At 43.2% G+C, this 12,500-nt stretch overlaps 1 protein-coding gene across 5 annotated transcripts in view; it reads right to left on the reverse strand.

Annotated features, from left to right (window-relative positions):
* Positions 1-12,500, reverse strand: part of CERS3 (ceramide synthase 3) — a 237,151-nt gene that overhangs the window by 69,391 nt on the left and 155,260 nt on the right. For all 5 annotated transcript variants that reach the window (XM_073618371.1, XM_073618374.1, XM_073618372.1 and 2 more), the window contains one exon: positions 4,655-4,772. In XM_073618371.1, the coding sequence (XP_073474472.1) occupies positions 4,655-4,772 (118 nt within the window). The remainder of the gene's footprint in view (positions 1-4,654; positions 4,773-12,500) is intronic.

The following is a 12,500-nucleotide window of genomic DNA, read 5'->3' on the forward strand; positions in this document are numbered from 1 at the left end:
TGCCAACATAGCTGCCAAACACATTTATGCCCGAGGTTGTATTTTCCCACATCCCTACCATTCCAATAATGGAACTCGAGGCATCAATGGGTTAATGCCTACTTTTCATAGATGACTACATATTATTACAGGTACTTATACTTAGTTACAAAGTTACTCAGGTTGAAAAAAGACACAAGTCCATCTAATTCAAGCAATATGGGTGAAGAAGGAAGTCAAAGTGGGGCAACTTCTCAAATGGCAATTATGCCCATCTCAATGCATGCAGGAAAACCCAATGCACTAAGGCTGGCCATAGATGATGCGATTCAGTCAGTGTTGATGGGGGGAATGCCTCACACTGAGCTATTGTATTCTGCCAGCAGGGGGCGTGGAGAGCACTACCAGCTGGCAGAATACAACGGATACAAAGTGGGGATAGCCACTTTTTTGGCCATACTTCTCTTGCGGGTCACAAAAGTACACTCACTTTTGTCCTTCTGTGACCCAGAGTCAGCTGATAGCAAGCTATTTTTGCCCACTTTTAGTTGACGGGACAGAGAATAACTCCAGGCTCGGGAAGCATCCCAACAATACTGTCGGGATCCACCCTGCTACCTGAATAGCAGCTGTCATATGATCCCCCCAGTTCTCGGTCTTAGAGCTGATGTGGGCAAGCTTCAAAAATCACACAGAAGCTGCAGCACGGAGGTTGGGTTTTTTTTTTTTTTTTTAAAGCCATACTTCTCTCTTGACCTTTCTTCAAAACACTTAGGCTGCATTCACACCTCTGCATTTTGAAACGTGGGCAGCTTTCCCACGGTTCTGCCCATGATTTCAAAGTGCCGAGGTGTGAAAAACAAATCGCAGAATGCACATTTGAGATACCGTTCATTTGAATGGTATCTAAAAATCGCAGTTTAGTTCTGCGCCGCGCTGCTGTCTCAGCCAATGAGGGGGGAGAGTCCCGGGCAGTCGAGACTCTCCTACAACATCGATGGATCGAGATGGGGCTCAGGTAAGTATTAGTGGGGGCTGCTGCACAGAGAAGGTTTTTTTAATCTTAATGCATAGAATGCATTAAGATAAAAAACCTTCTGACTTTACAACCATTGTAACTCATAGTGAACCTTCACTTTCTACAAAGTGGCTGAATTCCTGGAAGTCAGCTTTTCGTAAACCTCTGATTGTAACTTTTACCTATAAGTAAGCCTAGAATAAGGCTTACCTAGGAGGTCGTGGAAATATGTCCTAAACGTGCGCCGTTTAGGATATATCTGATGTACACTGCTGTGAACAAACGGCCCTCCGCGCCGTTTCTTCACTCGCAAGTGCTGTGACTGACGGATAACACGCCTATGCGTGGGAGTGACGTCACGCGGCTCCGGCCAATGTCATGCTTACCTGCTCTATGTAATGCTTTTGCACAGAGCAGCCCCGATCCTCCTCTTCTCGGGCCCCTCTTCGGCACTTCTGGCCCCTCCCTCCTGTTGATTGCCCCCCCCCCAGCAAGCAGCTTGCTATGGGGGCACCCGAGCCAAACCGCAGCTCTGTGTGCCCATTCAGACACAAAGCCCTGACCCGACCCCGCCCCCTCTCTCTCCTCATTGGCTCACTGACTTGATCGACAGCAGTGGGAGCCAATGGCGCTTTGCCGCGGACTCAGCCAATGAGGAGGAAGAGTTCTGGACACCTGAGTTTCTCGTGCAACATCGCTAGATCCAGATAGACCTCGGGTAAGTATTTGGGGGGGGGGGGGGGGGGGGGGGCTGCTGCACACAGATGGATTTTTATCTTAATGCACAGAATGCATTAAAATAAAAAAAAAAATTCTGCCTTTACAAACGCTTTATTACATCAAATCCTTTTTATTATTTTATATGAAAATAACATTAACACAGTACAGACAAAACCACAAAAAAAAAAAAAAAAAAAAATCGTACCAACCCAAAACCCCAAAAAAAAAAAACAAAACCCACAAACCACCACCCCCTGCTCACTCAGAGCATATATATATATATATATATATATATCTATATATATATATCTATATATATATATATATATAGATATATATATATATATATATGACACAAAAGAAAAAAAAAAAAAGGGAGAAAAAAAAAAAATAACAATATCCAGCATTACAAAGTACACAGTACCCATTGGTTGACATGACACCTAAGTCATGGATTGAAGCCAACTAGACCAGATAGCATCAAACTTATTCAAGGAGTTCCTTAGGGAATATGTATATTTTTCAAAGAGAAATAATCCTATTGAGATCTACAAACCAATCAGACACAGTCAGTGGATTTAAGAGCAATCTGTCTACGGGCAACAAAAAGTGCGAGCCTTATAGTGTTACCAGTAGGGGAGGTCTAGATAGACGTATCACAGTAGCCCAATAAACATATAAGCGGTTCAACCAGGGATGTTAGTATCCAATATCCTATTCAAGGTACCAATCACCTCCACTCAGTATCTTTGGAGTTTCAGACGTCGCCACAAAAGATGTATATACTTGTGTTACCGCATCTAGCACAGCTGGCTCAGATTTTAGTCCAATTGCACAGAGAAACGGCGGAGTTCTATAGACCCTATGGAGAATGAAAATCTGGGTCAGTCTGTGTGATGGAGAAAGACACCCTGGACGGGGACCGGAGAACATCGCCCCAAATCTCCTCAGAGATGGGACCAATATCTTTCTCCCAGCCAGCCCGATAACGGATGGGAAAGTTCAATAGGAACCCTTCTGACAATACCCTATAACTAAGGTAAGACCCTTTGTTGACCCTGCCCGTTCTATTTTATGTAAGACAGGGATAGAGGGGAAAAATATCTTAGCAGAAGAAAACTGGGCATGTAGAGCATGTCTTAATTGAAGGAATTGGTAAAACCAATTGGTTTTGACCTGGACATTTTATAGATAAGCAACTCCTATCCTCATATTGATTAGTGGTTCCAAATTAATAATAACTACTGCAGTAGGGAACAGACACAAAAGATACACTCAGCATCTTTCCAAATAACTGTTCTGCTTTATTATGACGCAATTGAAGGTTTTTATACAGATGATTACGTAGGTATCACATTAATATTACAATTGTACGTAACAAAGGGCGTAACATAGGCAGACTAATTCTAATCAGGACTCGAAAGAATGTAAACATTTACTGAAAACATTATTAGTGCCGTGTGCACAGTGAGGGCAGTGTGCAATACATACAAAATAGAATACAATTATATACAGAACATACAAATCTCCATTACAGTTTCTACAGAGAAAGTAAACCATTGTGATATAGCTGAGCTAAAGTAGTTATTCCTAATTTTCCCCATCTCTGAAAGCCTCTAAGAGCCAAAATTTGAGAAAAGTCTATCATTTTCCCAAATGGGAGTATATCTAGTGGGGATATGAGACACCCAGCATTTTTTTAACTGTATCCCATACTTTACAGATTAACATACAAGTGGGAATATCAGCAAGCGAGACACCCCCCCTCTTGCACCATCGAGGAAAAAGAGTGAGACCGACCCGTAAATCGTCGAGCATGAAGGGGTATCTGTTCCGACTCCCATCCAGCAAAATGCTGTAGTTGGGAGGCGAAAAAAATATAGCCTTGGATTAGGAACTGCCAGCCCGCTGGCATTTGTGGGAGGTTGTAAAGTCACAACCACTTTAAAGTCAATCACAGCCAGGGAGCCAATCAGGAGACGGAGGGGGCAGGGCCGAGCCACGGCTCCATGTGTGTGAATGGACACACAGAGCCCGCGGGTCCCGGGAGCGCGCCTGCCCTGGGTGCCCCCACAGCAAGCTGCTTGCTGTGCAGGCACCTGGCAGGAGGGAGGGGCCAGGAGCGCTGGCAGGGGGATCAGAGAAGAGGAGGATCTGGGCTGCTCTGTGCAAAACCATTACACAGAGCAGGTAAGAAAAATGCTGCGTACACACGGTCGGAAATTCCGACCGTGTGTAGGCTCCATCGGACATTTTCCGTCGGAATTTCCCACAAACAAAATTTGAGATCTGGATCTCAAATTTTCTGACAACAAAATCCGCTGTCGGAAATTCCGATCGTGTTGTACACAATTCCGACGCACAAAATTCCACGCATGCTCGGAATCAAGCAGAAGAGCTTCACTGGCTATTGAACTTTTTGTTGTACGTCACCGCGTTCTTGATGTTCTTGACGTTCGGAATTTCTGACAAGGTTTGTGTGACCGTGTGTATGCAAGACAAGTTTGAGCCAACATCCGTCGGAAAAAATAACATGGATTTTGTTGTCGGAATGTCCGATCGTGTGTACGCGGATTAACATGTTTGTTAATTTTTTAAAAAAATCTAAAACAAGGCTTTAATATCGCTTTTATACACAGGCAACCTAATCCCCCCGATTATCAGGCTGTGTAGGTCTAAGGTCTCTTTACCCATACAAGCAAAGAACATACACAAAAAAAAAAAAAAAAATCACTGATATTTTGGCCAGAAATTTCTCCAAATCTGTGGCCAGTTTATAGAGAGCTCTTCGTAATACAGAGACTGAAATGTGACTATTCTATTTACCTTTACCAGTAAGAAACAAAAAGGTCATGCTCATTTTGGCACAAGCCATTTATTGTACAACAACATAAAAAAAAAAAAAAAAACAGACAAAGGCAAAACAGCTAAACTTACTTGAGATGGGTGTTTGGAGGCGGTGATATAAAAGTCTTCCAGGATTGGATTAAATGGCGCTTTTAGTCGGACTTCGCTCTTTATCCCCATGGCTCTGGCCACAGGTGTAGCAATGGCCCTGTGAAAATAAAAATCCATAAAACTAAATCAGACTTTGAAATCTTACAAGAAAAAAAAAAACAAACAGTGTTATTTACTCCGCATGAACTGGCATGACTTAAAAGCAAAACTTCGCTCTCTCAATCAGCATGAACTATTTGTAATCCTTATGCTGCTAGAATTAGTAAATAGGAAGGTGTATTATATTGACTTGTTTTCATTTTTTTTTTTTTTACATTTCCTCAGTTACTTCCTGGTTTCTGGCCTAGGCCAAAATGATAAGAATCGCAAAACAATCCTCCTGCGCTTGGGTCCTGGGTCTAGGGATGTGTGGTGTAGTCAACCCTTACAGGTAGGATGTCAATGGCTTTGCTGCCCCTCCTCAGAACAATGGGGTGTCCTTGGAACTGAAACGTATAGAAAAGAGAAAAGGAGGGCGCACACCGACCTTGTGCATCACCAAAAAATAATTTTAATAAAAATATTACAGCAATGGTTGTGCTAACACAGAGACGTGGTTAACAAGCTGCTGGTGTATACATTACTGTATGTGACCAGAGGTCCGGGAACGCTGGTGGCTCCTAGCGCTTCCTGGAGAACTCAGAGACGCTCGGGAACTGTTGACACTTGCGGGTGCTCTGAACGCGCGTTACGTCCGCCCCACCCAGCTGGGAGTGTCTCTGAGTTCTCCAGTAGGTAACTGGAAGCCACCAGCGCCCGCGGACCTCTGGCCACATACAGTACTGTATACACCAGCAGCTTTACTGTATACACCAATGACTTTACTGTATACACCAACAACTTTACTTTATACAACAGCGGCTTTACTTTATACACCAACAACTTTACTGTATACACCGACTTTACTGTATACACCAGCGGCTTTACTGTATACAACAGTGGCTTTACTGTATACACCAACAACTTTACTGTATACGACTTTACTTAATACACCAATGGCTTTACTGTATACACCAGCAGCTTTACTGTATACACCAACATTACTGTATACACCAATGACTTTACTGTATACACCAACGGCTTTACTGTATACACCAATGACTTTACTGTATACACCAAGGGCTTTACTGTATACATAAACACTTTTACTGTATACACCAACGGCTTTACTGTATACACCAACAGCTATACATTGTGAGTGTAATTCCACTTTTTTTTTTTTTTACATTAAAACTGTGAAACTGTGATCCGTCTACTGCTAGTCTTGCAAAACAGCGCTCGCATTTCAAGTTCCAATAGAAAAAAAAAAAAATACGTTGCTCGTTTTGCAAAACGCTCGTATATCACGTTACTCGCAAATCAAGGTATTACTGTACACAGATTTTACGTTGAGAAATAGCGGCACTTGAAAGGACAAGGGGAACCAGGAAAACTTTACATTTTAGTCCAGATGGGATTAAAAAAGTGAGTGTTCACCAAACTTAAATTGTGAGGTCCCTGGCATTAAGGTGAGAGTACACCCAAAGGGGAGGACGAGTGGTGGGGCGTTGTCACCGGATGCAGAATACTGAGCACCTTAATGAAGCACACTCCTATTTCTCTGTGTGTCAGTTTTTATCTCACTGACAAAAAATAAGAGGATTGATCAGAGCTGGATTAACTCTTTGTGGCAAGACTGGGCACAGATGACATGAAATCCTATACTGTACCAGGTGCAAGCCTTAATTAACCGATTGCCGACCAGCCGCCGTCATTATACTGCGGCAGGTCGGCACGATCCCGCGAACCGCCGTAGCTGTACGTCAGACCCTTTAAGCGGGATAGCAGGCGGGACGAGAGGCAGAACAGGGACACGTGTGTGTGTGTGTAAACACACAAATCCCTGTTCTGTTCTGTGAGGAGAGACAGATCGGGAGTACCTAATAGCTAGGAACCACGATCTGTCATTTCCTCTAGGTCAGTCCCCTCCCCCCACAGTTAGAAACACACACAGGGAACACAATCAACCCCTTGATGGCCCCCTAGTGTTAACCCCTTCCCTGCCAGTGACATTTTTACAGTAATCAGTGCATTTTTATAGCACCGATCGCTGTATAAATGCCAATGGTCCCAAAAATGTGTCAAAAGTGTCCAATGTGTCCGCCATAATGTTGCAGTCCCGATAAAAAAAAAACAAAAAAAAACGCAGTTTGCCGCCATTACTAGTAAAAAAACAACATATATAATAATAAAAATGCTATAAATCTATCCCCTATTTTGCAGACACTATAACTTTTGCACAAACCAATCTATATACGCTTATTGCGATTTTTATTACCAAAAATATGTAGGAGAAAACAAATCGGCCTAAACTGAGAAAAAATGTGCTTTTTAGAAAAAAAAAAAATGGGGATATTTATTATAGCAAAGAGTACAAAATATTGTGTTATTTTCAAAATTTTTACTCTTCTTTTGTTTATAGCACAAAAAATAAAAACCGCAGAGGCGATCAAATACAACCAAAAGAAAGCTCTATTTGTGGGGAAAAAAAGGACGGCAATTTTGTTTGGGTGCAACATCGCAGGACCGCGCAATTGTCAGTTAAATCGACGCAGTGCTGAATCGCAAAAAAATGGCCTGGTCATTGAGCAGCCAAGTCTTCCGGGGCTGAAGTGGTTAAAAAATAATAATTTTTCGAGTTTACATCCACTTTAATTCTGGTGATAAGCAAGGAGCTCCTGTGATATCACAAGTCCCAACATGCATTGCCTGCTCCCTGGCTGACCTCATGCGCTCATTGTCCGGCAAGGCATGCTAGGGATCTGCTGACTGCTCTTCACAGAACTGTATTTGGACATAAAAGTATGCAAGACACAAAAAAAGTTTGTTGGGTGTATATTATATATAACAGTTGCTTTTTACGGAAGTGCATATTTGAAGTTTTATATATGTGTGTATACTGTGCCCCCCCCTTTCCTAGAAATTCTACAATCCTGTGCATGTGCAGTAAGGAGTAAGGAGCAGACAGGAAGTAAGGACCATTCTGAGAACGAGTGCCTATACTATGGACAGAGGATTACATCACCGTGGAAAGGTGATCTAAAGATCACAGCATGGATAGTGTGCCATGAATGTAGAAAAAACTGTGCATGCGCAGGTGATGCGACTGCAACAGGTGTGACAGGGCAACAACAAACACCTCCATGATCCAAAGCTCCGGATACCCGGAAACTCAGGCTGAGGGGTTTCTGATAACTTCCAACATCATACAATTTACAGAAAAAAAAAAAAAGGTAATTTAGCATAAAAGGTTATCCTTTGTTACAAATATGTACAGCCAAGCAGACATCCAACACGTTTCGGCCACGATTAAGGCCTAACAGCCGAAATACGTTGGCCTTCTACTCGGCTGTTCTTCACCATTTTAGAATAAAGTACAACATTTTATGGTGATTTACCAGAACAACGTCTTTTTTCATCGTCTCTTCCTGTCAAGTGTGTATCTGCCTGCCCGTACGAGGTACGAACAGACCGAATCACTGACAAGCCTGCAGGAGTCCTGCATGGCACCTGCGATCTACTGATCGGGGGGGGGGCAATACTTTCCAGGCTCCCAGTGAAAAAAATAACGAATGCAAATTTTTTTACCTGCAAAAAGATATGCATTTATTTTTTTTACAAGGTGAACTTCTCCTTTAACCTTTCCTAGAGCGATGTGTTTTACTGTTTTCTGGCCCAACATAAAGCGTGAGGCCTATAAAAGCCACCCCTGGGAGTGAACACATTTCTTTGTGACATGGCTTGGCACCAAAATCAAGCCGTTAGAATTTACTATTCACTTCCACAATGGTTTCCACATACCTCTAGGCAGTTTTATGTGCTAGAAAAAAACTGCAACGCATCATCACAGAGATCAGCACACCCTTTAATTTGGCCCACCAAGAGTCCATATTTAAAGAAAAAAAAAAAAACTTTTAAGATCCATTTTCCATAACCCACATCTCTATACTTTTCAAAATCACTAGCTTTAAGATTCTGGCGATTTGCAAAGACCCTCCAATCATTTATCTTCAGGTCTGTCACAAATGATGACTTAAAGCGGGAATCCGGCCAGGAAATTTTTTTTTTAAAGTCAGCAGCTACAAACACTGTAGCTGCTGACTTTAAATAAGTAGACTTACCTGTCCTGGGTGCCCGCGATGTCGGCCGACCCACCCTCGGCTCTCGGCACCGCCATCCTAACTAAGGGAAAAAGGCAGTGGAGCCTTGCGGCTTCGCTGCCAGTTTTCTACTGCGCACGTGCGAGCGGTGCGGCGATCTGTGAATGGCCCCGTGGTGTTCTCGGAACACACACAGTTCCCAGAAGGCAACGGGGCCACTCACCGAGGAGCAGGACACGCCGCGGAATAGGAAGAGGCAGATTAGGAAGACTGCCTAGCAACAAGGGTTTCAGGTAAGTAAATTTTTTTTTTTTTTTTTTTTTTTTAGATTTTTGGTGCAATTTTTTTTTTAGGGTGGCCCTCCACTGTAAGTCAGGAGTCAGCAACCTTTTTCCACTTAAGGGCCGGATTCAATGTATGTGAATGCATGGAGGGCCGTATTCACCTGCTAATAAATGAAGATAACATTACACAATGATTTTTTTTACATGTTTTTATTGGGTATGTTTTATAGCATAAAGTAAATAATACTGTGGTTTTTGTTTTTTTTTTCAAAATTGTCGGTCTATTTTTGTTTATAGTGCAAAAAATAAAAACCGCAGAGGTGATCAAATACCACCAAAAGAAATTTCTGGGGGGAAAAAAAAGACATGCATCTTATTTGGGTACAGCGTCGCATGATCGCGCGATGGTCAGTTAAAGTAACACAGCGCCGTATCACGGAAATTGCCCTGGTCATGAAGGGGGGGGGGGGTAAATCTTATGGAGCTGAAGTGGTTAAAGCTCCTAGAAGCTGTTATTGGCATTTGTTTCTGCTCCTAGAAGCTTAATAGTGTTATCCTCTGTGTCCATGCACTACACTACTTAAGGCTGCATTCACACCTGAGCGGATCGTTTTCAGGCAGAAAGTCGCGTGATTTTGTACAGGTCAAAAAGGTCATCAAATGTAAAAAAGCAGAAAACGCCTGTAATCTGCCAAAAAAAAGAAGCTGCTGTAATTTTTTGAGCGACGGGCGTTTTGCTTCAGGCGACAGAACGCTCAGATGTGAACAGGAGCCATTAAAATGAATGGGATTTGTCTTGTTGGGCGGTTTTAGATCTGAGGCTTACAGCAGAAAAACACCCCAAAAACACCTAGGTATCAATAGAGCCTAATGCCACGTACACACGATCGGACTTTCTGCCAACAAAACCGCGGAATTTTGTCCGAAGGGCGTTGGCTCCAACTTGTCTTGCATACAAACGGTAACACAGATGTTGGCCAACAATTACGAACGTAGTGACGTTCTATCTGTTTTTCAGCTCTTTAGCGCCACCCTTTTGGGCGCCTTCTGCTAATTTCGTGTTAGTAGAAGTTTGGTGAGTGTTGATTCGCGCTTTTCAGTTCGCACTTTTCATTTCGTGCTTTTCAGCTTCTGAACGGCCGTTCGTCAACCAGCCATGTTGCGGAATCGGAGGAGATAACGTGTTATTTATTATTGGCCTTGGAGTTATTGCTTTGACATTATTTTTTGGTTGAATAATAATGATTTGATTTGTTATATTTTCTATATTTTTGGATGCATAGAATGCACTTTTTGGTTAAGTTCTATTGGCAGATATCATGTCTAATTTTTTTTTTTTTAATACACAATAAAAAAAATTGTGTAGAATAATACTTGGCTATGTGTTTTACTTCAAATGACAGTTTGGGAGTCGGCAGTTACATTTAAAAAAATACAATGTAAAATTAACAAGGGACACCAACATAGTTGTATCTTTGATCGTAAAAACTACAGGATAATGGTGTTGTGGTAACTTGACCAAATAAAAAAAAAAGCATAATAATATTATTCTTGATATCACTAGAAAAAAAAAAAAGCCTTAGAAAATTAGTTTGCAATAACTCCATCAGTATCACCAGCAAAGCAGCTTCATTATTATCCCGTTAAAGAAGAAGAGAATTGTGCGCTGCATTTCCAGATTTCAGAATTTGCCGCGTCACGAATGTTAATTCTCCATTCCGAACGCTAGTTTACAAGACCGACCGCTTCCGGCTCGTCCTTGCTTCCGGCTTGCTTCCGAGCATGCGTGTTTTGTACTTTGGACTTTTGTCCGACGGACTTGTGTACACACGCTCGTAAAATCCGACAACAGACATTTGTTGGCGGAAAATTTGAAAACCTGCCATCCAACATTTCCCGTCGGAAAGTCCGATCGTGTGTACGGGCCTTTAGGCTTTGAGCTTCAGCGTCTAGGAGCAGAAAAAGAAAAAAAAAAAAAAAAAAAAAAAGTTTCTTGGAGCGTTTTTCTAGAAGCAGAAAAAAAATATATGCTCAGGAGCGTTTTTATAAGCCAGCGTGCACGTTGCCTGAAGCATTTTATTCTATGTGGTCACGTGACCACAAAGTTCCAATCTCTCACTCTGGTGGGAGTACTCTGGTGACATCACTGCCCTGCGGAATTCATCTCCATCGCCAGCCCTCCATATTACACCAGAGACCGAGCTTTGTGGTCATGTGACTACAACAACAAAAAAACACCCTAAAAACGGCATTTACATTTTGATGCTATAAAACATACGCAGGGCCATGGGGGAAAGAACAGATAGGCCAGGTTCACACTGCTGTGATATCAGACATCACATGCGATGATTCGCACCACACACTGCTGTGCAAATCACATGCGATTTCTGTGCGATGCAAATTCAGTCATACAGATAATATGGCTGAATTTGCATCGCATTCGGACCAAAGTCATGCAAGACCCTTTTTTTTTTTTGGTCCGCACCAGAATTGGATTGCATGTTCACACCCAATGCGATCCGATTCCTGTCCGAATTGACAGTTCGCGCTGCGATATGCCAACCGATCTTGGGGTGTCATTAACTTTGTATTGACACCCGCAGAGGTTTGCATAGGGCAGTGTAAACTGCCTGCGAGTTGTATGCGATGCGGGAACCTGTACTGGATTCGCAGGGGTTCTTGCATCGCAGGGATGTGAACCGAGCCTAAAAGACCAACTCCAGTAACTACCAAAAAAAAAAAAGAAGTCTTGCAGTGATCCCCCCCGCACAGCGGCACTCTGCACAATGTTTATATGTGCAACATAGCTTCATATACCAGAGGAGATTCTAGTAATTAGGCACAGCGACGGTGCGGCTCTCGTTCTGGGAGGACGTCATATGACGGTGCCCCAGAATGGCGGCAATCGCGCAATGGTGGCCACGTCGTCTTGCTAGGACACGGCGCAACCGCGATCTCTGTAAAGAGCCGCACTCTTTAACCATGGGATCGGCTGTGTTCAATCAGAGCCGGTCACGTGTAAATACAGAAGTGCCGTGACTCGGCTCTCCTTGCCTCACACAGACAGGGGGTGTGGTGAGGAGAGCCGATCAGTGGCATCTCCTCGCAGAGGAGACCTGGGCAGGTAATCAGGGCACTGATCATTAGTACCCTGATTACAGGAAAGCCCCAGCATTGCCACCAATCAGTGCCACCAATCAGTGTCCATAAGTGATGACAGTCCGTGCCACCCATCAGTGCTCCCCATCAATGCCCATCAGTGCTGCCTATCCGTGCCCACCAGTGCTGCCTATCCGTGCCCACCAGTGCTGCCTATCCGTGCCCACCAGTGCTGCCTATCCGTGCCCACCAGTGCTGCTCATC

The sequence above is a fragment of the Aquarana catesbeiana genome, linkage group LG03, assembly GCF_042186555.1.
Source record: "Aquarana catesbeiana isolate 2022-GZ linkage group LG03, ASM4218655v1, whole genome shotgun sequence".
In the NCBI taxonomy this organism is placed as follows: Eukaryota; Metazoa; Chordata; class Amphibia; order Anura; family Ranidae; genus Aquarana; species Aquarana catesbeiana.